The 27,235-nt window shown below is 41.9% G+C and overlaps 1 protein-coding gene across 6 annotated transcripts; it reads left to right on the top strand.

The window, feature by feature from the left end:
* Positions 1–362: 362 nt before the first annotated feature.
* Positions 363–27,235, top strand: LOC131821449 (conserved oligomeric Golgi complex subunit 2-like). 6 transcript variants are annotated; one of them, XM_059157558.1, is made up of 4 exons: positions 366–587; positions 20,393–20,554; positions 21,694–21,756; positions 23,968–24,160. In XM_059157558.1, the coding sequence occupies exons 1-4, from the start codon at positions 516–518 to the stop codon at positions 23,989–23,991; spliced, it is 321 nt and encodes a 106-aa protein (XP_059013541.1). In that variant the 5' UTR covers positions 366–515; the 3' UTR covers positions 23,992–24,160. The 6 variants fall into 6 exon arrangements, 3 of the variants coding, with proteins under 3 accessions (XP_059013540.1, XP_059013541.1, XP_059013542.1); XR_009349909.1 differs by lacking the exons at positions 21,694–21,756; positions 23,968–24,160 and adding exons at positions 25,666–25,769; positions 26,685–26,709 and having other exon boundaries at positions 368–587; XR_009349911.1 differs by lacking the exons at positions 21,694–21,756; positions 23,968–24,160 and adding exons at positions 25,666–25,769; positions 26,756–27,235 and having other exon boundaries at positions 451–587.

Below are 27,235 nucleotides of genomic sequence, written 5' to 3'. Positions count from 1 at the left end.
GGAGGCCTGACACCGGGATGCGCCCCCCACTCTGGACAACCGGCCGCAGAAGTAAAGGGCCAGCATCCCGCCACAGCTATGCTTCCCGCGGGACAATCTCGGGAGAAGGTCCTGGAAGAGGCTCGCAGGCCGGTTTTCCGAGGGAAACGGCGAGGTGGGGAGGGAGCGCCCATGACCCTCCCCGCCCTCCCCTCTCCCGCTCACCCGGCCGCACAGGCGACAGGACTGTTCCGAAGAAACGTACTCGGGGTTGTAGTGTCGCCCTCCGCCACACGGGGCTGGATCACCTGCTGGCTCGGCGGCATCGGTCCGGGCTCCTCTCTTGGTGGAGGCAGGCGGAGGCGCGCCTGCGGCGTCCTCTTTCATTGGCCGCGGCGAGGGCGCTGCCATGTTGGAGGAAGCGGTGCCTTCTGTGAGGTGGAAACGCCGTGGCTTCACCCATAGCGTTGGGGAGCGCAGCCTCCTACCTTTCCTTCTCGCTGGAGTGTTGGTGCTGAGAGGCGGCGGCCGGCGGGATGGAGAGAAGTAGGATGAACCTGCCCAAGGGGCCGGACACGCTCTGCTTCGACAAGGACGAGTTCATGAAGGTGCGCGCCTGGTCTCTGCTCCCCGGAGCCCGGCCGTGTGTGGCCTGCCCTCCTTGGCCCTCCGGGGCCTCTCCTCGGGCTTCTCCTGCGGGCTTCCTGGGCCGTCCCCGCCCCGGAGGGGTCCTCGGCCGGGACCTCACTGCACTTCGCAGTGAGTCTCTTGGCCTCGGGTGGGCTAGGTGCAGCCTGAAGAAAGCACTCCTGTGAAATCGTACACATTGAATGAAAAGGCCTGAAAGTTCAGGGCAAGTGGTTTTGAGCTAAACGTAAAAGCCCCGGACCCGTAGGATCCGCCTCTGGTACCGTGCGGCACAGTCAGACCGCCGCTCCCCCGGCCTGACAGAAGTCTCCCAGTGCCTTGTGCCTAGAAGCTCAGCGACTGTGCGTTGAACACATCTCTGAACGCACGTACTTACCAGAAATCGGGTCAAAAAGGCACTTAACCTAACGTTTATGCCTGACTTTCGTCTTAAGCTCCCGGAATGAGAAATCTGAAAGACTGTACTGTCCTTACTGGTTCTGGTCCAGTACTACAAAGCATACCAAGCTCCTTTTCTAAAGTTGCCCTACTTCTCTTGGTGAGGTCAGCCTGAAGCTGGCAGCAGATAACTGTAGGACATAAACTTACAGAATAGAAATTTAAACTGAAAAGACTTTACTGACAGGAAAGGTTCATCAGACATAGCCTTGAAAATGTGCCAAGGTTTGAATCAGAGCCAGGAGGAGCTTTATCTGTTTTCTGTATCCCTCTGGGTCTGTACTTAAACTATCAAAACGTATATGTTTAATTTCTAAGGATTGGGATTTAGTAGCTGGGTTCAGTGTTAAAAAGTTTTGGCTCTGTAGGTACCTAGAATTCTGAAAAGAGTTTGAATTTCTTACTTTTTTATGGCTTCAAGTCATAATATGTTTTTTTCTTTTTTGGGTTAACCAGCTAGTTCCTTTTTGATACTTGCATTCAGATCACATCTCCCAAACTCTGGTTTTAAAAGTGCTTATGTCTGGATCCTCTGCGGTGTGGCCATATCATTTTTAATATGTAGGGATGTCTAGATGAAGGTATATTGTACTCTTGTTCTTGTATGGTGATGTTAAGCCACTGTAATAAAAGGTGTAAATTGAATGGAGTGTCTGAAGGAGAGCACAGAGTGAATTCTCTGATCCAGAAACCTTTTTTTAACGAAGGACACGTGATGAGGAGAGAGGTCATTGGAAGAAGAAAAGCACACACACAGAGTTAAAGAATCTCAAAGCACAGAAGTCTCTTTAGCTTGTCTGTCTTTGGACTTCGTCAGGCTTTCTTTGGGCCTAACACTAGCATTTTCTCACACTTCCTCGCCCCGCCATCTTTCTCACTCAGAGCTGACAGAATGCCTTTGGTCAAAGCAGCTTCGGAAAATAGAAATCTCAAAATAGCAGTTCTAAAGTAGGACTTAGAGGTAGGGAGAGAGCAAACTGGGAAAGTGGCTAGAATGCCAGCAATTCCATATTCTTTCAAGGCTCTGAAATTTCTGAATATAATGTACAATTTGTAGTGTTAATGAACGTGACCCCTTCATACATAGAAGAAAAATACATGGAACAGCTGTTCTGTGTAAAGTGGTATTGATCTTCTATGTGGGAGCTGGAGATAAAGGTTATTTGCAATTTGTGTTTCCGTCAGAGAGATGTTTTGTTAAGTTACAGTTCCGAGGCAGAAATGAGTGGAGAGCTTGCTGTCGGGGTTGTATTTCTACATAGGTGTCTTGTTTGGCACATTTTGGAATGAGACTGGGATGGTAGAAAGGGAGATGGGGTGGGGCTGCGGGTTGCACCTTGGACACTGCATACGTTGAGGGGTCCACGTTGATGCAGTCTTCACGGTAGAGCTGCAGTCAGGTTTACAGCAGGAAGTTGCATGGTCATATCTGTTGAGTTCGAGCTGACTGGTGGCAGGAGACTACTTAAAAAGTCATGTTTAGGGGCGCCTGGGTGGCTCAGTGGGTTAAGACGCTGCCTTCGGCTCAGGTCATGATCTCAGGGTCCTGGGATCGAGTCCCGCATCGGGCTCTCTGCTCAGCAGGGAGCCTGCTTCCCTCTCTCTCTCTCTCTCTCTGCCTGCCTCTCCATCTACTTGTGATTTCTCTCTGTCAAATAAATAAATAAAATCTTTTAAAAAAAAAGTCATGTTTATGAGATCTAATGAGAAATAGAACGGGAAAGGTATGCAAAAGAGGTAGGTGATCAAAGTGCAGGAATGGCAGATGGGGAAGGGTCACCTGGGGCAGAGGCACTGGCAACATCATACTTTGTCGGCTTAGAAATACGAAAATCCTTTGGGTTGACAGCCAACTAATAGATGAGCAGGACATAAGGTATTGGTAGTAGGGGGAGAAAGTGGCATAACAGATAAATTAGACCATTTACATGGGTGTGCTATTGACATCACATGTAGCCTTCCTCTTCCATCTCAACATATGACTTCATCTCCAGTCGTACAGAAAAATTAGCAGCCATCCCACGGGACCTCCTCCATCCTGCTGATCATGATCCCATTCTTGTATTTGTCCCCTTCTCCTCCTCGCCTGGTACGGGGAGGGGCTCTCCTTCCTCCTCGGGTTCAGTCTCCACTCTGGCTAAGAGTCCATGCCCTCCTGCCCTTCCAGGAGCCTGCAAGGATCCTCTCCCCTGCACTCCTTCCCATCACGCGCTCCTGTTTGATCCTTTCCCACTTGAATGCCCCACCTCTACGTATTGCCCTGTCAGTGTCGCACATCACAGCCAGTGCTCAGGGGTTGACTTGACTTTCCCACCTTCCACCCTTCAGGCCCTGTCATTCCACTAAAGAGTTCTTACCAAAACTGTTTCTAAGTCAGCGCACCTGACCTTTCTCTGTCTCCTTACTCGACATCGCAGTAGACCAAATGCTCTGCATTGCTTCCTGTCTTTCTTCTACCTCTCTGATGTGTCTCCTGTGCAAAGTCATGCTCCTGGTAGCCACTGAATGCTAATTATGGGCTCAGCCACGTGTTCCTTTCTTTCCCTAGATGACCTTTTGTGCAGCTTCATGACCACCTGTCAGCAGGTAAGGCAGATTCCTGTCTCTGGCCCACACGCCTCCTGAGCACCAGTTCTGTGTATTGGACTTGCTGACCTTTCTTCTCGGATGTGTCTGTGGCCCCTCAGACTCATCAGGTTCAAGACGGAATTCATGAGCACCTCCTCCACTGAAAACCACCTTTCTTATTCTATTGCCTCTCTCGGTAAACACTTCATCCGTTTAGCCTGGAGTCGGGAAACCAGAAGTCAACTCCTACTCTGTCACCTTTCCAAAATCTAGTCTGTCACACCAAGTCCTGTGGATTTCGCTTCCTAAACCTCTTGAACCCATATACTTCTTTCCATCTCTTCTCATACCTTTGCAGTGCGCCCTTGCCATCACACCGTAGAAGCTTCTCACCCAGTCTCCATGCGCCTTCCTTGTCTTTCTGGCCCCTGGTCTACACTGCAGGCTAGCCACTCTTGTCAGAATGCGGATGTGATCTTGTATGTACCAGGTGACTGGCCAGTCCACCGGCTCTTGAAAAACCATTTTCCCACGCACTCGAACGTATTTCAAAGAGAATCAGTCCCCCATGGGGTAGTTTTCCTTGGTAGACAGTTTGTTTCTGCGCTGAGCCAGTCTGCCTCCTTCGAACTTCTCTGTGTCAGTTCCTCTCTGGAACCTGTGGCTTCGTTGGCACCCCAGGTAGGCACATGATGACCTTTTCCATGAGAAGTAAAGGCAGGAGCCCTCTGGATGGTGAATGTATGTACCCTCATGTTCCATAGGTAAAAGAACCGTGTGTGTGGGTGGGGGGGATAAGTCCTTGAGGCTCCTCCCTGTTCTAATTGGGTGAACTGGGAATTTTGAGACAGGAAGCAGGTCCTGTGTGTCCTTGTTTGCAGGGAGCATGCATTCTGATGGACAAAACGGAAAAGGGGAAGAATGAGCAGCTGCTCAGATCTGTTTGTACTGTGCTGGCTGATTAGCTGTGACCTGCAGATGTGGGTCCCATCCTCGGCTCTGCTCTCTGCCTGCTTATGTCTGACTTGGGGCAAATCACTCGCCTCCGGCCTTCTGTTTGCTTGTTAGTATAATGAGGTGGTGCTTATCTATGTGATCTTTGCTGGCTCCTCTGAAAAGACTCTAGCCCATCCTGGCTTGCAGATAAGGAAACTGAGGCCTGAGGTGTGATGACTTCCTTTAAAGCCACACAGCTAGTTGGGGCCAATCACAGGCCAGATCTCCTGACCCCCACACATCAGTCCTTGGAAATCCTACTGTAATATGTTCCTTTCCAGAGGCCACAGGTGGGAACTGAGGGAAGTGGGACAATCAGAACATTAAGAATAGCGCAGAAGATGGCACAATGTCCGCATGCCTTGGCACCTGCATTTTACCAATAGGGCCACCTCTTACCTTAGAAGAAGTTCCCACAGGGCTGGTGATCTGGATGCCTGGCCTGGAGCTTAGCTACAGTAAACGGGACCAGAGGGATGTGATGGCTGTTTGAGGTGGACTTTGTTGACGGTGGCTGGGGATAGCAGCTGACAGAGGAGGAAGAGGGAAGAGTGACAGACAGCAGATAGCCGCAGGCCCGCAGGTCAGCCACTGTTGCCCAGGGTCGCCCATCCCCAGGAGCCGTCTTCGTATCACAGGAGCTGAGTCCTTACCCTGTGGGTTCTTAGTTCGATGTCACGTCTTGATGACAAGATTCCATTCTCTTCCACATCAGTTTGAGACAGATATCTTAATGAAATTCTAATTAGCCAAATATGGAATATAAGCCTGCAACTCATTTTATAGAGAAATTTTCTTATGTGAACTACTTTCCCTGATGATAGAGGAGTTGTGACGATGTAACATCAGATAAAGTTTATCTGATTGGCACTTGTAAGAAGGGTTCCCGGCAAAAAAGAACTGTTTTTTCTGTTGTTGTTGTCCTCCCTTTTGATCTTTCCTTTCCATTACTTTTTTTTTTTTTTTTTTGGTCTTGTGAGCGGTCATCTGATTTATAAAAAGATGCAACAAAAAGTAAAATGGTACAAGATAATCAGTTTCAAAACATAAAAAAGTGAGTGTCTTTAGCCATAGCTCAGAACAGAGGAACTGGGTAAGGAGAATTGCTTGTATGAACTGGCAACAGGAAAAGTTGGTAAAGGAGAGCTGAGGAACTCTATTAAGATATAGGAGTGAGGGGCTCCGTCATCATCTGGCATTCACTCAGTGTCGTCTATATGGTTAGAGATGTCCATGATCGGAACTCCAGCAATCTTCTGGGTCTGGGTCAGCTGATGCCACAGTGTAACACTCTGAATTACTTCCATACTGAGCAGTCATCTGCATAGTTTGTCTTGTGTGTACGTGGTAATTGTTTGAATCTTGGCTCTTTCGCAATCCTTAGAGCCTCTTGATACTTTCACCCCGGTTTCTCAGTTTCAGCCATTACTCAGTCAGTTGTACAACTGGTACACTTGGCACACAGCCCGTCCATCATTGACCGGTCAAGTTTGGCCTAAATAGAAAAGTTGATAAAGTCGGTACCAACCATGATGTGGTAAGTCGGCCCAGCTGTGTGTTTATATTGGAAAAAGCAGGAGGGATGTTGGGGGACTTCTCTTTCCTTGAGTGCATGGGATCCTTCTTTTCTTTCTTTTTAGGTTTTAATCTGTCCTTCTCTCAGAGAAGGATCTCAGAGCTAAGCATTTGCTTCCCGGTCACATACTTGCTTGCTTTCTCTTGCTTCCCCATGTTCACACCATGCCCATTTCTCCTTGCTTTTGATTTTCTGATTCACTCTTTGTAGTACCATAAAACTTATTTAAATAAAATGTTGGCCTACTAAGTTATTGATTATTAGTAAGTTCTTTGTTCAAAATTTGAAAGCAAGAAGTATTATGTAAATATATATTTTTGTTATTTAAATAGTCTTACAACATTTAGCATCAAATTTCTTGAAACATTTAAACAAATTAATCACAAACTAGGGCTTGGGCTTTTTCTTTTCTTTTTTTTTTTTAAGTAATCTCTACACCCAACATGGGACTTGAACTCACAACCCTGAGATCAAGACCTGCACGCTCCAGTGACTGAACGAGCCAGGTGCCCTTTCGGCTTTTTGTTTTTAAGTTCCTCAGGTGAGTGGGTGCTTTAGTGGCTCAGAGAGTTAAGCTTCTGCCTTCAGCTCAGGTCATGGTCTCAGGGTCCTGGGATCGAGCCCTGCATGGGACACTCTGCTCAGCATGGAGCATTATTCCCTCCCTCTCTGCCTACTTGTGATCTCTCTCTCTGTGTCAAATAAATAAAATCTTAAAAAAAAAAAGTTCCTTAAGTGATTCTAATGTGTGACCAATGTTGAGAACTCTAGCACTGGATAATTCCTTTAAATAGCTCAAGAAATTAATTTTGAAAAGCGAACTAAAAGCCTACATAGATTATGATTGGTGTTAAATTGAGGGGAAAAAAGAGATAAAGAGAAGAAATCAGCTGGAACAGAGTGTAATTAGGTACTCAAATATTTGTTAGATGGATAAATACATTTACGGAATGTAGGGTTTTTTTTTTTTTTTTGTCTCTTCATAAATATGTCAAATGGGTATATAAATTCAACAAAGGAGTTTGATATAAAATTGATTAAAATGTTAGAACAGAAGTTTTTTAGAATTTCAGTGTTACTATTTCATGATGCTTTTAAGATGATCTCTCTGTAGATGGTGGGAAGATCTTGTTAGCATATGTTTTTAATTTCTCAAGCTTGAATAATTTAGTCACTGAACAAACATTTAGAATGAGTTTTGGGAGACACAAGTCCTAGATTATGTCCCCACCTAGCTGGGGCAGAGATTTGAGAGCAGGGGCTGGAGGGAAGAGCTCCAAGGACATTTTTGTATACATGCTGATACCTTGGGCGGGAACACTCTTCCAACACTTCCTGTGGGTAGCTCCTTTGTGTCATTTGGATCTCAACTCATTGTTCTATATTTCCTGGTTCATCCAAGTTTAAATACTTTCCATTTGTCACTCAGACCTTTACTGTGTCCTGATTTCTTTTTAGCTGTGATCACTATTCATTAATCACTATTTGATCACTGTTCATTAATATAATGTTTGTTTACATATTTATTTTCTCATTTCTGCATTAGAATATCTGCTCCTTAAAAGCAGAGACCTTGTCTTTTCTTTTCATGTCTGTGTGCCCAGGTCTTAGAGCAGAGCTGGAGTTGCATGATCAATATTTGAGGAATATTTATGGGATATACAGGGACATTTATTCATCTCTGTTGTCCATTGTTTTCAAGAATGGTTGGAAATACACACATACGTGAGCTCACACAAACTTTCTATGTCTTTCAACCCCTATGTAGTGTGCAGATTAGTGCTTAACTATTTTGGTTTTTTGTCTCCCTGAAATGGGACATGTTTCAGGGCAGAGCTCATAAATTTCATATGCCCTCTTAGTACTTCTCATCATTACAGAGTGATGGTTCTGGGGGATTCTGCTTCTCGTGGAGATAGTATATAGTGATTTTATAAGTCCATGTATCTGGGAAGGAGTGTTTTACTTCTTGGCAGCTTAGAGAACTTCAATCTTTCCAAATTCCATGTAATTTTCATAGCATTAAAGCTACTAATTTCAGATAATTGGTAAGTTTTAAATGATTAATTCCCAGGTTACTTTGAATTAGTCTTTGTTTGCCATCCCTGATTGCAGCTAGTTAGTAAAGTAGCTAAACTTTTAAACTCTACTTGGTTTTAATTTTGAGTGATGTCACTGCTTCTCTTATGGTTAATGGTTCTTAATTACCTGCAGCTTGTCTGGTTTGCTCTTTTATTTTCCTGTGTTCCAACACCTCTTGTGATCTCCCAACTTCTGGCCTTTTGGGGGATTTGTACTTTAACTGGGTTCATATAGGAAATACCCCTGAGTACAAAGAGAAGATATTTTTCTTCTAACTACACTATCTCCTATTATTAATGTATTACATTGTTGTGGTACATGTGTTACAACTGATAAACCACCAGCATTGATACAGTATTAATTAAAATCCATGGTTTACATTAAGGTTCACTCCTCTTTCTATAGTTCTGTGGGTTTTGACAAATGTATAATGTTATTTACCTACTGTTGGTATCTTACAGCCTAGTTTCATTGCCTTGAAAACCCCTGTACCTCATCTATTTGTTTCTTCTCCTCTCTCTGCACCCTCCTCCCTCACCCCTCAGCCCGAGATCTTTTTACTGTCTAGAGTTTTACCTTTTCAGAGGCACCTGGCTGGCTTAGTTGCTAGGGCATCTGACTCTTGATCTCGGGGTTGTGAGTTCTAGCCACCACATTGGGTATAGAGATGACCTAAAAAATAAATAAAAATAAAAATGTTGGTTAATTTTTACCTTTTCCAGAATTTCATAGAGTTGGAATCATATAGTATTTAGCCTTTGAGACTGGTCTTTCACTTAGCAATATGCATTTAAGGTTCTTCGAAGTCTTGTGGCTTAATAATTCATCTTTTAATTGTCGAATAATCCATTGTGTGGGTGTGGCACAGTGTACCTGTTCACCTACTGAAGGAGATTTGGATTGCTTCCAAGTTTTGGCACTTCAGAGAATAAAGCTGCTGTAAACATCCGTGTGCAGGTTTTTGTGTGGACACTAGTTTTAAGCTCTTTGGGGTAAATACAAAGGAGCACAATTACTGATCTTACAGTGAGAATGTGTGTAGTTCTGTGAGAAACTGCCAAGCTGTCTCACACAGTGCCTCCCATTTTGCATTCTGACCAAACAGTGAATGAGAGTTTGGTTGTCCCACATCCTTGCTAGCATTTGGTATTACTAGTGCTTTGGATTTTTTATATTCTACGTGATACATAATAGTACCTTGTTTAAATTTGCAATTTCTTAATGACATACAAAGTTGAGCATCTTTTCAGATCCTATTTTTTTCTTTTTTAAAGATTCTATTTATTTATTAACAGCACAAGCACATGGAGAGGTCGCAGCAGGCAGCGGGAGAGGGAAAAAAGCAGGCTCCTCGCTGAGCCGGGGGCCCAGTGTGGGGTTCAGTCCCACGACCTGAGCTAAAGGCAGATGCTTAACTGACTGGGTTTCCCAGCCACCGCTCTTTTCACATTTTTAAATTAGGTTTGATTTCTTGTTGCTACTAAGACATCTTTATATTATATTTCTTATTTTAAGTCCTTTACCATGGATGTGTTTTGCAGATATTTTCTCTACTCTGTGACTGGTCTTTTCATTCTCTCTCTCTCTCGTTTTTTTTTTTTTTTTTAAGATTTTATTTATTTGTCAAAGAGAGAGCGAGTGAGAGCGAGCACAGGCAGACAGAGTGGAAGGCAGAATCAGAGGGAGAAGCGGGCTCCCTGCGGAGCAAGGATCCCGATGTGGGACTCGATCCCAGGATGTTGGGATCATGACCTGAGCCGAAGGCAGCTGCTTAACCAACTGAGCCACCCAGGCGTCCCGTCTTTTCATTCTCTTAACAGTGTCTTTTACGGAGAAGTTTAATTTTAACAAAGTCCCTCTCATCAATTTTTTTTCTTTCGTAGATCATGCTTTTGGTTTTATATCTGAAAAGTTATTGCCAAATCCAAGGATCCCTACATTTTTTCTTCTGTCATCTTTAAGAAGTTTTGCATTTTACGTTTAGGTTTTGTGAAAGGTGTGAAAAGTTTGTTTTTATTCTTTTCATTTGTTTGTTTTTTCTTATCAATGTGCCATTGTTCGGTTCCATTTGTTGAAGACTGTCCTTGCCATTGAGTTGCCTTTGCCTGTGTGTGTGGATGTTTTTCTGGGCTCTCCATTCTGTTCCAAGCACCTGTCTCTTTTGCCAGGCATCTTCTGTCTTAATCACTATAGCTTTAATAGTAAGTCTTGAGATTGGGTGGTGGCAATCCTCAATTTCCTTTTTTTCCCCGCTCTTTAATATTTTGTTGACTACTCTGGGACTCTTGGTTTTCCAGTTTTCCATCCAAATTTTAGAGTCAACATGTTGGTATCCACAGAATAACTTCCTGGCATTTTGATTGGTATTGCATTGAGTCTGTCGATCATTTTGGGAAGAACAGACCTCTTAACAGTATTGAGTGTTCTTACCCAAGATTATGGACTTTCTTTCCACTTCACATCTTACCTTGCTTGTTATCTTTCATCAGAATTTTATACTTTTTCTCATATAGATCTTGTGCATATTTCGTTAGATTTGCACCTAAGTATTAATTTTTTTTGGTATGCTAATGTAAATGGTCTTGTGTTTTAACTTCAAATTCCACTTGTACATTGCTGGTATATACGAAAACAATTGACTTTTTAAATTGTTTAATTAAAATTCAATCTCGTTAACATATAGTGTACTTTTAGTTTCATGGTTAGAATTTCGTGATTCATTGGTTGCATACAACACCCAGAGCTCATCCCAACAAGTGCCCTCCTTAATACCCCTCACCCAGTTACCCCAATGTTCCCCTCTCCAGTAACCCTCAGTTTGTTTCCTGTAGTTAAGTCTCTTGTGATTTGCCTCCCTGTCTGTTTCTATTTTTCCTTCCCTTCTCCTGTATTCATCTGTTGTTTCTTAAGTTCCACATGTGACTGAAACTATATGGTATTTGTCTTCCTCTAGTTCCATCCATTTCCTTGCAAATGGCAAGATTTTGTTCTTTTTGATGGCTGAGTAATGTGTGTGTGTGTGTGTGTGTGTGTGTGTGTACACCACATCTTCTTTATCCATTCATCTGTTGATGGACATCTGGGCTCTTTCAATAGTTTGACTATAAACATTGGGGTGCTTTTGGCCCTTCAAATAACTTTGTGTACTTTTGATAAACATCTAATAGGGCAATTGCTAAGTCGTTGGGTTGTTACATTTTTAACTTTTAGAGGAGCCTCCATACTGTTTTCCAGAGTTGCATTCCCACCAACAGTGTAGGAGGATTCCCATTTCTCCACATCCTCGCCAACATCTGTTGTTTCTTGACTTGTTAATTTTAGCCATTTTGACTGATGTAAGGTGGTGTCTCATTGTGGGTTTTTTTTTTTTCAAGATTTTATTTATTTATTTGATAGAGAGAAATCACAAGTAGATGGAGAGGCAGACAGAGAGAGAGGGGAAGCAGGCTCCCTGCTGAGCAGAGAGCCCAATGCGGGACTCGACCCCAGGACCCTGAGATCATGACCTGAGCCGAAGGCAGCGGCTCAACGCACTGAGCCACCCAGGAGCCCTCATTGTGGTTTTGATTTGTATTTCCCTGATGCTGAGTGATGTGGAGCCCTTTTTAATGTGTCTGTTGGCCATTTGGATGTTTTCTTTGGTATATTCATGTCTTCTGTCCATTTCTTGACTGGATTTTTTTTGTTTTTTGGATGTTGAGTTTGATAAATTCTTTATAAATTTTGAATACTGGCCCTTTGTCTGATACATCATTGGAAAGCAATTGACTTCTGTATTTAACTGTGTATCGTGCAGTCTTGCTATAATCACTTGACTAGTTTCAGGAGGGTGTGGGTGTGGGGTGTGAAGTCTTTGTATTTTCTGTAGACAGTCATGTCATCTGTGAACAAAGTTTTATTCTTTCCCAGGTTGTATACCTTTTGTTTCCTTTTCTTACCTTATTTCATTAGTTTTGCCTTCCAGTATAGTATTGAATACTAGTAGTAGGATGGACATCCTTGCCTTGATTCCCTGTCTTCTATTTTCTCAGTATTAATATCATGTTAGCTGTGGATTTTTGGAGACATTCTTTATCAAGTTGAGGAAGTCCTCCTATTCCTAGTTTCCTGAGGGTTAATAATGAAGAGGTGTGGATTTTGTTAAATGTTTTCTTTCCTCCCTTCATTGATATGATCATGTGATTTTTTTTTCTGTTGATATGATGGATCACATTGATTTTCTAATGTTGAACATTTTCTAATGTTGCATTCCTGGAATAAATCCTACATGATCCTGGTGTATAATTTTTTAATATAGTGTTTGCTTTTATTTGCTAATTTTTGTTGAAGATTTTGTGTCTGTGTTCATGAGAGATACTAGTTTGTAGTTTCTTTTCTTGTAGTATTGGTTTTGGTGTCAGGGTAATAATGATCTCCTAGAATGATTTAGGAAGTATTCCTTGTAGTTTTACTTTCTGGAAGAGATTTTAGAGAATTGTGTAGTATTCCATAAATGTTTGGTTGAATTTACAGTGATTGGGATTGTTAGCAGTAGCCCTCCCTTCTTTCATCTGATATTAGTAATTTATGTCTTCTACCTTTTTTTCTTTGTTTGCCTGGCTAAGGGTGTATCTGTTTTATTGATGTTTTCAAAGAAACAGACTTGGGGTTTATTGATTAAAAAAAAAATTCCTGGTTTTAATTACATTGATTTCTGCTCTAATTTTTATTTTTTTCTACTTCCTTTAGGGTTTTTTTATGATTTTATTTGACACAGAGAGAGTCAGTGAGAGAGGGAATAAAGGCAGGAGGAATGGGAGAGGGAGAAGCAGCCTCCCTGAGCAGGAAGCTCTGATGCAGGGCTCTGTCCCAGGACCCTAGGACCATGTCCTGAGCCAAAGGCAGATGATTAACCAACTGAACCACCCAGGAGCCCCTCCTTACTTTAGATTTGATTTTGTTGTTGTTGCCTAAAATGGAAGCTTAGATTATTGTCTTTAATCTTTTTTTTTCTAATATTTGCATTCAGTACTATATTTTCCCTTTAAGCAGCATTCCACACATTTTGCTACATTGTATTTTGTTGAGACTGGTCTCCTGTCATTTAGAAGTGTGTCATTTAATCTCCATGTATTTTGGACTTCTTCAGCTATCTTCTGTTACTGATTTTTAATTCCATTGTGGTCTGAGAACATACTTGGTATAATTTTTATTTTTAAAAATTTGTTGTCTTTTGTGGCCCAGAATTATTCTGTCTTGATGAGTGTTCCATATGAGCTTAAGAAGAATGTGTGTTGCACTATTACTGGGCGAAATTGTCTGTGTACGTCTGTTGTACGGTAATTGATGGTGGTGTTGAGTGTGCCATGTCTGGACTGAATGTCCACATCTGTCATATCCTTGTTGCCCTGCTGCTGGATCGGCCCATTACTGATGGAGAAGTGTTGAAGTCACCAGCTGTGATAATGCAATTGTTTATTTCTCCCTGCAGTTCTGTTAGGTTGTGTCTCACCTGTGTTGATCAGGCACACATACGTTAAGGATAATTGTGTCTTCTTGGTCAGTCGATTTCTTTATCATTATGTAATGCTGCTCTTTATGCCTGATAATTTTCCTTCTCTGAAATCTGCTTTGTCTGAAATTCATGTAGCTACTCCATTGTTCCTGTGATTAGTGTTACTTTGGATTTTTTTTAATGTATTCTAGCATTTAACTTGTTGATATTTAAGTTGTTTCATTTTTCATCAAAATATAATTCACAAAGCATAATAGTTGCCATTTGAAAGTGTACTCTTCTCTGGTTTTTAGTATATTTACTGTGTATATGGTACATACGTCACTTCTGTCTAATTCCAGAATGCTTCCATCACCCGAAAAATAAACCTCTTGGTTCCAATTCTCCCCTCCCCTTATTCCCTGGCAATCATGAATCTACTTTCTGTTTTTATGGATTTGCCTTTTCTGGAACATCTCCTATCAGTGGAATTGTATAACACGTGACCTTTTGTGTCTGGCTTCCTTTAACCTGAGAGTAGAATGTTTTCAGACTTCACTCGTGTTGTAGCATGTAACAGTTTATTCCTTTTTATGGTTGTGTAAGAGGCTCTTCCACATTTTATGTATCCATTCATCAGTTGATGGACGTTGGGTATATACTCATTTGGCTGTTACGAGCAGCGCTGCTGTGCCCATTCATGTACAGTTTGTGGCAGGAACATCTGTTGTCAGTTCTGTTGGTGTCATACCCCTAGACATAGAACTGCTGGGTAATTGTACGTGTGTAACTTCTTGAGGAGCTACCGAGCTGTTTGCTGCCTTAGCCACACTATTTTACATTCTCACCAACAATACAGGAGGTTTCCAGCTTCTCCGCCTTCTTGCCAGCACTTTTCTTCTTCTTTTTTTTTTCTTTTTCTTTTTCTTATTTTACCATAGTTGTCCTAGTGGGTGTGACGTGGCATCTGCATGTGCTTTTGGTTCGCATTTCCCCAATGACTAAGGATGTCGAACATCCCGACATGTGCTCTTGACCGTCTGTGTATCATCTTTGGAGAAATGTCTATTCAAAAGTCTTTGGCTTGTTTTTAAATTAGGTTATTTGTCTTTTTGTTGTTGAGTTCTAAGAGTATATTTGCATATTCTGGTTATTAGGTCCTTGTCAGACAAATGATTTGCAGATACTCTCTCCCATTCTGTGGGTTGTCTTTTCACGTTCTCCGTAGTGTCCTTTGACACACGAAAGTTTTTATTTTGATCAAGTTCAGCTTATCTAATATTTCTTATTGCTTTGTGTATCATGTCTAAAAAAGCTTTGCCCGATCCCAAGTCATACAGATTTTCACCTGTTTTCTCTGAGTGTTACAGTTTTTACTCTTACATTTAAATCTTTGATCCATTTTGAGTTATATTTTTGTGTATGTGTGACGTTGCTGTTCCAAGTTCATCCTTTTGCATGTAGATATTCATTTGTCCCAGTAGTAGGCACTCAAAAAGACTGTTTTTCCCCCCATTAAATGGTCTTGGCATCCTTGTGAAAAATCAGTTGACCATAAATGTATGGGTTGTAAATACTTTCTTTTTGAATACTTGGGAAATCTACACTATAAAGTAAAACCATTCCTAAAGTAGTAAAACCATTCTTGGTTAAGTGAAATGGGTCTCTATTATGGCACTGTGAGTTTGGGTTTGCTTTTCACAGCAAACGCTGCCTAACCCAGTATTCACAGATGTTCTGAGTTATTTAGTCATGTGTTATGCAACTTTTGTTTATCTGAGAACAAATGCATAAATGGTGAGTTGAGTACTAATATTACCTAATAGCATTTGTTCACTGAGGCTAAGTTATATGATTTATTTATTTATTTATTTATTTAAGATTTTATTTGAGAGTGAGAGAGTGCGGGAGCAGGAGGAAGGGACAGAGGGAGAAGCAGGCTCCTTGCTCAGCAGAGCGCCTGATGTGGAACTCAAATCCAAGAGACTGGGATCATGACCTGAGCCAAAGGCAGATGCTTAACCAACTGAGCCACATAGGCACCCCAGTTATACAATTTAGAATGCCATCATGAAGTTCAAGAACTTCAACAATGTGTAACTGAGGCAGGGAAAGTGATCGACCTAAAGGTATACAGTTGGTGAGTAGGATGGCCAGGATTATGAACCAAGACCCCCTTCCGTGATGTACTACCTAACTATGATGTAAGGTCTGAGATGGTCTCAGGAGAGAAAGGTCCAGGCTAATTTGGTCACCAGTGTAAGAAGCAGGTGGCTTTCTGTAGATGACTGTGAAATTACGGTTTGGTATGAAGTCCTTCTCTCTGACACTAGCAGGGTCAGTCTTTGGTTGATTAACTAAGAAAGTCAGTTTAAACAAGTACTCTTAGGGAATGGTATATACAGTTTTTAGCATTTTATTTGGAAAAAATATATGTACATTTATTCTCCATTGAAACAGTGCCAGATCTTTTCTTTGGAAACTGGCCTGCAGATTAGATTTCTGAGTTATCACAGCACTTGGGTCGCTTAATAGGTTAGGCATCTACCTTCGGTTCAGGTCATGACCTCAGGGTCCTGGGATAGAGTCCCGCATTGGGCTCCCTGTTCAGCAGGGAATCTCCTTCTCCCATTGCCCCTTTCCCTGCTCATACTGTCTGTCTGTGTCTCAAATAAATAAAAAGAATCTTTTTAAAAAAAGCTTTCTATGTTGTCTTTTTTTGCATTCAGTTTCAGTTTCTTTAACTGAATTGAGTGAGAATCCTGTGATCACTCCCTTCCTGCCTGGTACGTGGTCATCTCACCCATACCTAACTTAGCAAAAATTTTCTTATTGATTTCTTTGTATCAAATCTTTCCAAAATAGCTCTGTTAGTTTTCAAAAGAATAGTGATTTTTTTTTGCAGTCATATTTTGTTGGTTTACATAGTGTTTAATGAAGCTATATAATTACGAAGTAAGTGTAGGTGTCCTTAACTAGTTTGGGAATCATCACATTTGATTCTTGCTGACTAAACAGGTCATGGAGTAGCAGAGTCACAGGGGAAGTAGATAGTAATTTATTGCCTCTAAGCATATAAGCCTACCGGGGTATCACAGTATTGTAAAGGGGAAACACAGGATAGCTAATCCTGTGAGACCAATACTTGGAAATAGGTTATGAAAGATTTGGAACATCTGTTCAATGGGACACTCAGCATGCACATAAAATATTAATAGAAATGTATGTGTTTTACGTAAAGACATTCAAGTTATATTTTTGATGGGAAATTTTTTTTAATAGAATGGTTTTTTATTTTTTATTTTTTAATTTTTTTTAAGATTTTATTTATTTATTTGACAGAGAGAGAGAGAGGTCAGGCAGAGAGAGGGGGAAAAGTAGGGGAAAAGTAGGCTCCCGGCGGAGCAGAGAGCCTGATGTGAGGCTTAATCTCAGGGCCCTGAGATATGACCTGAGCCGAAGGCAGAGGCTTAACCCACTGAGCCACCCAGGTGCCCGTAGATGGGAAATAGTTTAGAAGAGCATGAATATTTGTGTGTGTGTGTATGTTTACACACATACATAGAGAAGGTCTGGGGTTTCCATTCAAGATGGTGGCATAGGAGGATCTTGAACTCATCTCTTCTATGAAATACACACTGAATCTATAGCTCCATATGGAAAAATTTCCTGTGGAAAAAACCCTACAACTAGCTGAGTGACTCCTACACATTAGGTGAGTAAGGAAAAAAACCTATGTTGAAGTAAGAATCACTCTTGCCATAAACCCCACCCCTGGTACAGCGACCTGGAATTGAGAGGGTACTCACAACCCCAGGCTTCTCCCTGAGGAGTAAAGGCTTTGAGCCCCACTTCTGGCACCCCAACTTTCAAGATGTACATCTAAGAGACAAGACTCCAAAACATCCAGCTTTGAAAGCCATCAGAGCTTGCACCCATGAGACCCACAAGGCTATAGCAAACTGAGAAAGAGTTCTTAAAGCAGTCGCGCGAGTAGACTGACCCACCCTGGAACTCAGCACAGAAGCAGCAGACTGAAATGCGTTCAGATTTCTGTGAAAGAGGCCCATTTGCTTATCTTAAAGCCCTGAGGGGCAGGCATCTCATTTAACATGGATCTAGGAGCCTAGTAAGGTATTCTCCAAAGATGGAGCTGATGGGTACCATCTTTGCGCTGTCCCTCTGCCTCGCTTCTGCTTTCTGGTATCTCCTGGAAAGGAGCTTGAATGCTCGTATGATGCCCCGAGGTTTGCAGTTGCTACCCAGGGTATACCTCTAGATCACCTGGCTCTAGCGGCCAGCAAGACTCACACTCACAGTAGTGAGTATCACAGTATTTACAACAACCAAGACTTGGAAATAACTAAAGTGTCCACCAACGGGGTGAATGGATAAAGAAAATGTGTGTGTATACGATGGAATATTACTCAACCATAAAAAGAAGGAAGTCTTGCCATTTGCAACAACATGGATGGACCTTGAGGATATTGTGCTGAGTGAAATAAGTCAGACAGAGAAAGAGAAATACTGTATGATCTCCCTCACATGTGGAATCTAAAAAACAAAACAAAATGAAGTCATAGAGAACAGATTGGTGGTTGCCAGAGGCGAGGTTGTGGAGGAAATAGATGAAGGGTCCAGTGGTATAAACTTCCAGTTAATAATATAAGCCCTGGGGATGTAATGTACATCATAGTGACTGTAGTAAATAATACTGTGTATTATTGTATATTTATTTTATTATTTTTTATTAGAAATATGTATTATTAGCCCCAGGGTTACAGGTCTGTGGATTGTCAGGCTTACACACTTCCCAGCACTCACCATAGTACATACCTTCCCCAATGTCCACAACCCCACCACGCTCTCCCTACACCCCTCCCCCCAGCAACCCTCAGTTTGTTTTGTGAGATTAAGAGTCTCTTATGGTTTATCTCCCTCCCAATCCAATCTTTTTTTTTAAAGATTTTATTTATTTATTGGACAGACAGAGATCACAAGTAGGCATAGAGGCAGGCAGAGAGAGAGGAGGAAGCAGGCTCCCCGCTGAGCAGAGAGCCTGATGTGGGGCTCCATCCCAGGACCCTGGGATCATGACCTGAGCCAAAGGCAGAGGCTTTAACCCACTGAGCCACCCAGGTGCCCCCCTCCCAATCCAATCTTGTTTCATTTTTTTTCCTTCCCTACCCCCACACCTCCCACTGTGCCTCTCAAATTCCTCATATCAGGGAGATGGTATGATAATTATCTTTCTCTGATTATTTCACTCAGCATACTCTCTAGTTCCATCCACATCACTGCACATGGCAAGATTTCATTTCTTTTGATGGCTGCATAGTATATTATATATATATATATATATATATATATATATATATATATGTATATTTTAAGATTTTTTTTATTTATTTGACAGAGATCACAAGTAGGAAGAGAGGCAGGCAGAGAGAGAGGAGGAAACAGGCTCCCTGCTGAGGAGAGAACCTGATGTGGGGCTCGATCCCAGGACCCTGGAATCATGACCTGAGCCAAAGGCAGAGGCCTTAACTCACTGAGCTACCCAGGTGCCCTATATTATTATATATTTAAAGTTGCTAAAGCTTAAGAGTTCTTAGCACAAGAAAAAAATGTGTATGTTTGGTGATGGATGTTAACTAGTCTTAGGGTGATCATTTCACAACAGATAAAAATATGGAATTTTTATGTTGTACGCCTGAAACTAACATGTGTCCATTATATGTCAGTTTCTTTAAAAAGTAATTGATATTTATTTTTTTTAAAATTATTTACTTATTTGTCAGAGATCACAAGTAGGCAGAGAGGCAGGCAGAGAGAGAGACAGGGAAGCAGGCTCCCTGCTGAGTAGAAAGCCCAATGCGGGGTTTGAACCCATAACCCTGGGATCATGACCTGAGCTAAAGACAGAGGCCTTAACCCACTGAACCAGCCAGGCACCCCAAAAGTAATTTATGTTTTAAAGAGAAAGACTAGGGCACCTGGGTGGCTTAGTCAGTTAAGCGTCTGCCTTCGGTTGAGGTCTTGATTTCAGGGTCTTGGAATGAACCCTGGCATCAGGCTCCCAGCTCAGCAGAGAGCCGGCTTCTCCCTCTGCCCCTTCTCCCACTTGTTCTCTCAGTCTCTCTCTCTCAAATAAATAAAATCTTAAAAAAAAAAAAGTAAAGGGAAAGACCAAAACAAAGTCTGGAAGAATGTGAATCGCTGTGCTAAATAGTGAAGAAAAATAAACATTAACAGTGCTTAACTGCAGAGCATTAGAGAGTGGGTGATTTTTTTTTCTCTCTTACATAAGTATTTCTTGGTTGGTTGAAAGTTTGACAGTGAACATTTGTTACTTTTAAAATTAAGAAGAAAAAGCTGTTTCTATTTTAAGAAGAGCCTCTTTGAAATGTATAATTAAAAGAAATAAAATACCTGTAGAGTTAGGCAACAGGAGAGAATGGTCTTGGTGAGGGGCCCCCTTTCCCATAATCTTAGGAAGTGAGCAGACCCCCTGATGTCCCTGTGTGTGTTCCCCTGCAGTAAACGTCCTCTTATTCTTTCTCTGATCTTATTTTTCTATGTAAAATGTGGTATCATTGCAATCATTTTTTTCTTTCTGGTTTGATTTTCAGGAAGATTTTGACGTCGATCACTTTGTGTCTGACTATAGGAAGCATGTCCAGCTGGAGGAACTAAGAGGAGATCTGGAACTCTACTATAAACTTCTTAAAATAGCCATGGTGGAGCTCATCAACAAGGATTATGCAGATTTTGTCAACCTTTCCACAAACTTGGTAAACCTGAAATTCACAAGTCCTACACACACACACACACACACACACACACACACACACACACACACTTTCTCTCTCCTTCATATTTATTAAAAGGGCAGAGTTTTTAGAAACCTTTCAGTTGATTACCCCACCAACCCCACCAGAAACTTGAAGAAATTACCAATTTCATTAATAAAAGAACTAAACTTTTTGGAATACATTTTTTTGTTTGTTTTAGTTTTTATTCATTTAAGGTTGCTCTAGTTAGATTATGTTTCAAATTCATTAGTCAACAGTGAAAAGTAAAGGATGATAATACCCAAGGGGTTGTTTTATTAGTTGCTAAGTGATTACCCTGAAGTCTTCCTTGATTTAGACTAATTTGTAGGAGCAAATGTCCACCACTCTTGCAATGTTTAATTTACTCCCAGGTATATGTTAGCCAGAGCTAGGTTGAGGGAACATTGGCCAATATTGATATTTTAAAAGTTTGGTTTTATAACAATATAAGAATGATTTGCAGTGAGCTTATCAATTGTTTGTAAAAGCCGTTTAGAAATGTTGGATTTTGTTACTTGGCAGAAAAGTCTCCTTGTTGATGCTTCATTTTGTTTTAAATCTGTTTGTCCAGAGAAGCACAGAAAGTTGCAGCTCCGTGGGAATTTCAAGAAGCATTAAAATTAATGATGCACATTTGCTTTTGGGAAATATACCACTAAGATAAATATCCCAATAGGATTAAAAACCTAGAAAATTTTACTTCTGTTTAATTTCTATTTTTCTCAAGGCTTATAATAATGTTTAAGAGAAACGTAGCCCGTCAGACTTTCACATCAGCTGGCTGAGTATCATCACCTTCTGTGAAAATTTTTCACATTCATTTAAAATGTCATCTAAAGGCAAATTGTTCTTAAGGAAACTTTCGTTTCTCATGACTTCCCTTATTTTTATAGTTTCATGTATTTCAACAGATTTTTTCATATTCTATGAAGAACATTAATGGCCAAATAACACTTCTGTTGTTTAGCTAGTTATATAGCAAAATACGGTTGGGCCAAAAAAAATAATTTAAATCTGGTACTGCTTTGATTGTTAAATAGATACGTCATTATTACTCCTTATCGTGATGTGTTTGTGCCAACCTGGTTTTGCTTTAGGTTGGCATGGACAAAGCCCTCAATCAACTTTCTGTGCCTTTGGGACAGTTACGAGAAGTTCTGGTAAGTCCCAAATTAATGAAAACAGTCTGCTGTGACGCCTGTTGTCCTCGTCGGCTTTTCTCTAAGAATTCTATTCATCTGTTAGTTTGGTGGTACTGGTGGTTGTATTTTAACGGTTCATGATTATAATATTCACCTTCAGAAGAGTTGTAAATGATCTTGTTTTTGCATATGCTAAAAACCTAAAAAAAATGTTCGATTTGAAGAAGACATATTCTCAGAGTAGACAACCTTAAAATGTCAGGGGAGAAGAAGCGTATTTCCAAATTCAACGTATTAATGCCACTTTGGTCATATGTAAGTGGTTTCTAACTTACGAATGACTTGTATTTTAACAGTTTGTAATCTTGTAAATATCCCCCCCCCCCCACGTAATCTACATGTGGTTAGGTTCCTGGGCTGATCTACAAAAACTGTGTAATCCCTAATGGAACTGAAGGATAATATAAATAAAATGTAATACTTAATAAATGTTACATTTGCATGTTCTCTGAGAAAAATCTCTGTTGTGGGAATGGGACTCCCCACCTCTAAGCCATTGGGAATAGGAACTCCACCTGGGTGAACAGTGGAGGAGGAGTTGTGGCATCACTTCTAACAGAAATCTGTGCTGCCCTGTCTCCCCCCCCCCCCGTCTGTGTCTGGTGCCCTGACTTCCGGCCTCTGTCCGTTCTGATGCCCTGTCGTAAACTTGTCATAAACGACACCATCCTTCCTTGTGTGTCTCCTCTAGCTTGAGTGGCCTCGTGCATCCCTCCCCTAAGACAGTGCCTGCATCCTAGAGAGAATATAAGGAGACCATAATTTAAGGGAAGACACAATACATGGTTAGAACCAAGAAAAATGCAGAGTAACGGAAATATCAGTGCTGAGAAGCCTAGGGGAGGGGCAGGCAGGAAAGAGTTCGTGAAAGAGGTAAAAATCTTGAGTTGTGCCTTGAGGTAGCCAATACTTTCCATGGTTTATGTCTCATTTGAATTTTACAAAATCTTGTTAAAGGTACTTTTCCTTGGAATGGAAGGGATTTTCGTGGTCTGCTGTTGGATTCCACACCAGACGCTGAGGTGCTCTCCCACTGCCTCCTTGGTGTGCCTCTTCCTCCCAGGGCCTCATAGTGGTGTTGTTTCCCAAGCCTAGCCTTCCTTTGGCCTCCCACTCTTCTCTCGAACCCTCTCCCCGGAGGCAGATTTGCTCTACTCAAACAGGCTCCCGTCCCGCCTCACCCCCTGCCATCACCGTATCCCCTCCCTTTTCCATGGCCTGTCTTTATGGCCACTTTGGTCCTGCTCAGCCACAGGCCTGACCTGCCTTTCTGGTCCCATCTCTGAAGCTGTTCTGTGAGATTCTCAGACCACTGAGGGATACGACTATATCTGTCTTCATTGTATCCCTGTGGGCTGCCACAATACTGACGTCCAGGAGGTGTTTCATAATGTTGATGGAGTGAATTAATTCACCTTCCTGTGGAATTTTTGTGATATGCCTACTTCATTCTAGTTGTTTCTGTTAACCTTTGTTTTGGCCCTAATTCCTAATTATCTCTTTATTCATTAGCTTCTGGACATGTTTCTCTACCTCTGCGCTCTGCCTTTTTCTGGTCTTCTGTTCTTCATTCTTGATTCCTGGTATTTCCATACCCACATTTCATCATCATGCATCAGCGCTTTGACATTCTCCCGTTCTCCAAAATATGCAGAATCTAAAGACCTCATCTCAGTGAAGTTGGCCCTCCATTCCTATTTCTGCTTCTCTCCAGAAGGAAGCCTGCAGTGCACATGGCTGTGTGCCTGTCTGCCCCTGCCCCTGAGTGTGTCTGCACTTATATCTGCTCCCCATCCCCTCCCCATCTCGGCAGCTGTGTACACATGGCTTTCAGTGTCCGATTCGAGCCCCGTCGCATTTCCTGACTCTCCTGTACTTTGCTTCATATTATCTGTTCTCCATTCTATGCCCCCTCATCCCCATAACTTTCACTGTATATGTGTCATTCTTCTTCTGGCCATGCGACCCTGCCTTCGTGTCATTATGCCCCCAGATAATGAGTTCCCTCAACAGTAACTGTGTCTGGTATATCTTTTTTTTTTTTTTTGTCAATATCTGCATAGTACTGGTGCACAGGTATTAAGTTCTGTGGAATTGAATGAGATGTAGGAACTTGATAATGTGACAAAACAATGTCTGTAATACGTTTTCTTTATTATTCTTTTAAAGAGTCTCAGGTCATCTGTCAGTTAAGGAATTCGGGCAGTAGATGAACGAATGTGTAAACAAGAGGACATAAGGAAGAAAAACATACCCTCCAGTAGATTTCTTATGCTGCATGCCAGTTGAAGCCTTCTCCTCTTGTCTTCGCGAACTTGTCAGCACTATTCAGCTTTTTTTCAAAGCTCTCACGCATGTGCATTTTATGCATTATGTCACGTTATCTACCTGAAATAATAAGACAGAATTTTAGAGGTACCCACACGATCTCAAGATCACCCACTTTTTCCAGAACAAGAAACAGTGATAACTGTTGTCGGTGCAGCGCTTGACAGGTAACGACTGTATAAATTGTCAGCGGCCCTGTAAAGAAAATAGGCCTATATTAGAGACTAGGGGAGAAGTGGGCTTTCCAAAGCAAACTCAGGATTCTGCCATAGGTTTGTTGTTATTTTCTGATCCTGTGTTCTTTATGTTCTGGTGTTCACTTTAATTTTTTCGATTCCCAGTAGTTAGCATGCGGTGTTGGCTTAGTTTCAGGTGTGTGAGACAGGCAACGGCTCTGTACATCTGAGGGCTCACCCCGGGAGTGTGCCCCTTAGTGCTATCTCCAGTTTCAAGTGTCCCCGATGTCATTCATGATCATGTGCCCCGATGTAGGGGCACAGCGGGCATTGGGAGTCTGGGCTTCTGACTCTCGCCTGCTGCTCTGTACAATGTTTTCTATGTGTATTATTAGCATATTTGTTAAAATCTCAGTGGGGAGAAAGCCTGTTTGAGGGACCTTCTGTTTAATTCGCCTCTGGATCTCCTCACAGCTTTTATCCAAAGAATGCTTGTCATGCGCTTCCAGACAAAACAGTAAGCTTTATGAGAGCAGGGTGTATTTCTTGCTTTATTTTCTCGTGTCCCCCCTCCTCCCCCACCCCCCGTCGGAATGAATGTCGAGCTCCCAGCGGTGTTCAGTAACTATTTATTGAATGGATGACTTTGTATTTTTTGTTCTTTTAGGATGAGAGTTTTCATAATGTTCCTCAACCTCTTTGATAATATTTGTAGTGTAAAAGGTCTTTAATTATTTGGTGCTTGGGTATATAGGTATATGCACATGTAAACTGAGAGGGTCAGTATGATCGGAAGCCAAAGTTAAAACATGAATAAAGGGCCATAAGAAAACAAATGGAGGGGTGCCTGGTGGCTCAGTTGGTTAAACGTCCGACTCTTGATTTTGGCTCAGGTCATGATCTCAGGGTCATGAGATTGAGCCCTGCATTGAGCTCTGTGCTCAGCAGGATGTCTGCTCGCGATTCTCTCTCTCCCTCTGCCCCTCCCCTGCATGTGCACATGCAGTTTCTCTCTCTCTCAAATAAACAAATCTTTTTTAAAAAAATAGGAAAGAAATGCCCATAGAAAGATTCAGGATGGGGAAAAGAAGAAATAAGAGTATAGAATATGAGAAAGCAAAGTCGGGTTTTTTTTTTTTTTCTCTATAAACTTGCAATAGAATATGGAAGTATGCTTATTCTAGAACTAAGATTTGAATTCTTGAGAATTCTGTGTTTCATAGAAATATTCAAAATATAGCATGCCCTATATATTTGAAGTTAACTTTTGGGCTTATATTTTCCTGCATTTAGCATGGGAAATAAAGATGATTAAGAGTAAAGATGGTGATGTTTTTTGTTTGCTTAATTTTTATTTTTATAGATGTGTGTGTTGAGGCTTATACAAGTTATTTGATCAGTTGAAAAGATTGAAAAAATCTTAAATTCACAAAGTTCTAAAGAAACCTCTGCACTAGAAGCAAGCAGGTAAGCATTTTTTTTTAACTAAGTAGCACATAAATTAATACTTCACATCCAGTCTAATTAGGTGGGGACAGCTTAGTTAGAATTCATTTATGAACAAGAAGAAAATCCAGGTTTGTGGCTAGAATGTAGCTCCAGGAGAGTGGAGAGCATGAAATGGTGAAATCTATAACACGTTCCTATAAACCCTTTGGTTATAGACCACAGTTCCAACACGTCATTATGCTTGCAGTGGAAAAGTATATTTGGAATCACCTTCCCTGAGGACTAGCAAAGACTTGTTGATCTTTAAGGCATACCTACCATTCATCTTGGTTTTTCTCCATCTCATTTTTTTTTTTCCTAGACATGCCCAGAGTATTACCATTGATGTATTTTGCACCAGCATTATATTATTATGAAACAGTATAGGACACATCCAGTTGAAATTTACAAACAGGAAAAAAAAAGCTTATGAAATAGGAAAAAGATGATGGCTCTCTTTGTTATACTGTGATTGTCTTGTTCCCTTCCTGGTGTGAATTTTCAGTCAGCCAGGGTAGATGAGTGACTCAGAAAATGAGTAGTTAGGTCCTGTCAGCACCGTGAGACGCACAGTGCTGCAGTGGGAGTAGCCCGGGCTGGTCCTGCACATGCCAGCTGGGCTGCCTGCGTCAAGTTCGCCTGGTGCCCTGCGTGCTCTGTTGTGTGAGGCTAACAGTCCCTCCCCCTGCAGGCGGAGTTAGGTTTCTAAATTTTAGGAATTAAGGTTTTAGATTTGGAAGGAACTTGAGAGACCATATGCTCCACATGTCTCATGATGGACATTAAGAACGGACACATCCCAAAGGAAGCGATTCTCTGGTCCTAGGTGTCTGCCCCCTTTCACATCAAGGCGTTCAACTAAGTGGTCAGCCTCCACTGTGCTTGTGTCTCTAGCCCGTAGCACTCGTGCTTCTGCCCCTGTTCGTCCACACTTAGCAGACAGTGTGTACACGGCCCTTCTGCAGCCCGTGTGTCTCCAGCGGCTCTGCTTCGCTGCGGCCCTTGGCAGCGCCTGCAGCCCCTCCAGCCATGTCCACGTTCGGCCCCTGGGGAGCTGGCCCTCCAGTGTTCTTCCCGTCTTTGCTGTTGCTGCTGTGCTCCTCGGATAGAAACACCTCGGTGAGCTCTGTGTCTACAATCCTGTCCCTTTGCAACACTGTCCTTGATAAACAGACATTGTGCGCTTTCTTGCTCAGAATTACCTTGGAGGACTTTTTTCTCCAGAAGAGCAGCTCTGAGCTCTAGAGTCAGGAAAGCCAGAGCAGCGTCAGCGCACGGCAAATCCATCATGCTCTGCCAGGCCCAGAAATGCTGAGATAAGGATAAATAGGAAATGCGCATGGGATCAATCAGTAGAGGTTGGGATTAGGCTTCGGCATTGGTCGTGCCGAGCGCTTGCCTTCCCTCCACACCAGTTCTGATGCTCTGGGACGGGGCACAACGTG

The sequence above is a fragment of the Mustela lutreola genome, chromosome X (genome assembly GCF_030435805.1).
Source record: "Mustela lutreola isolate mMusLut2 chromosome X, mMusLut2.pri, whole genome shotgun sequence".
Lineage (NCBI taxonomy): Eukaryota > Metazoa > Chordata > Mammalia > Carnivora > Mustelidae > Mustela > Mustela lutreola.
The sequence above is the reverse complement of the archived record's forward strand: the minus strand, read 5'-3'. Positions and strand labels throughout refer to the sequence as shown.

Excerpts from the sequence above, each read along its gene's own strand:
- LOC131821449 (XM_059157557.1), top strand. The coding sequence starts at position 516 with ATGGAGAGAAGTAGGATGAACCTGCCCAAGGGGCCGGACACGCTCTGC. Across the intron at positions 588-20,392 it reads ACAAGGACGAGTTCATGAAG|GAAGATTTTGACGTCGATCA; the intron begins GTGCGCGCCTGG and ends TTTGATTTTCAG. Across the intron at positions 20,555-21,693 it reads TCAACCTTTCCACAAACTTG|GTTGGCATGGACAAAGCCCT; the intron begins GTAAACCTGAAA and ends GTTTTGCTTTAG.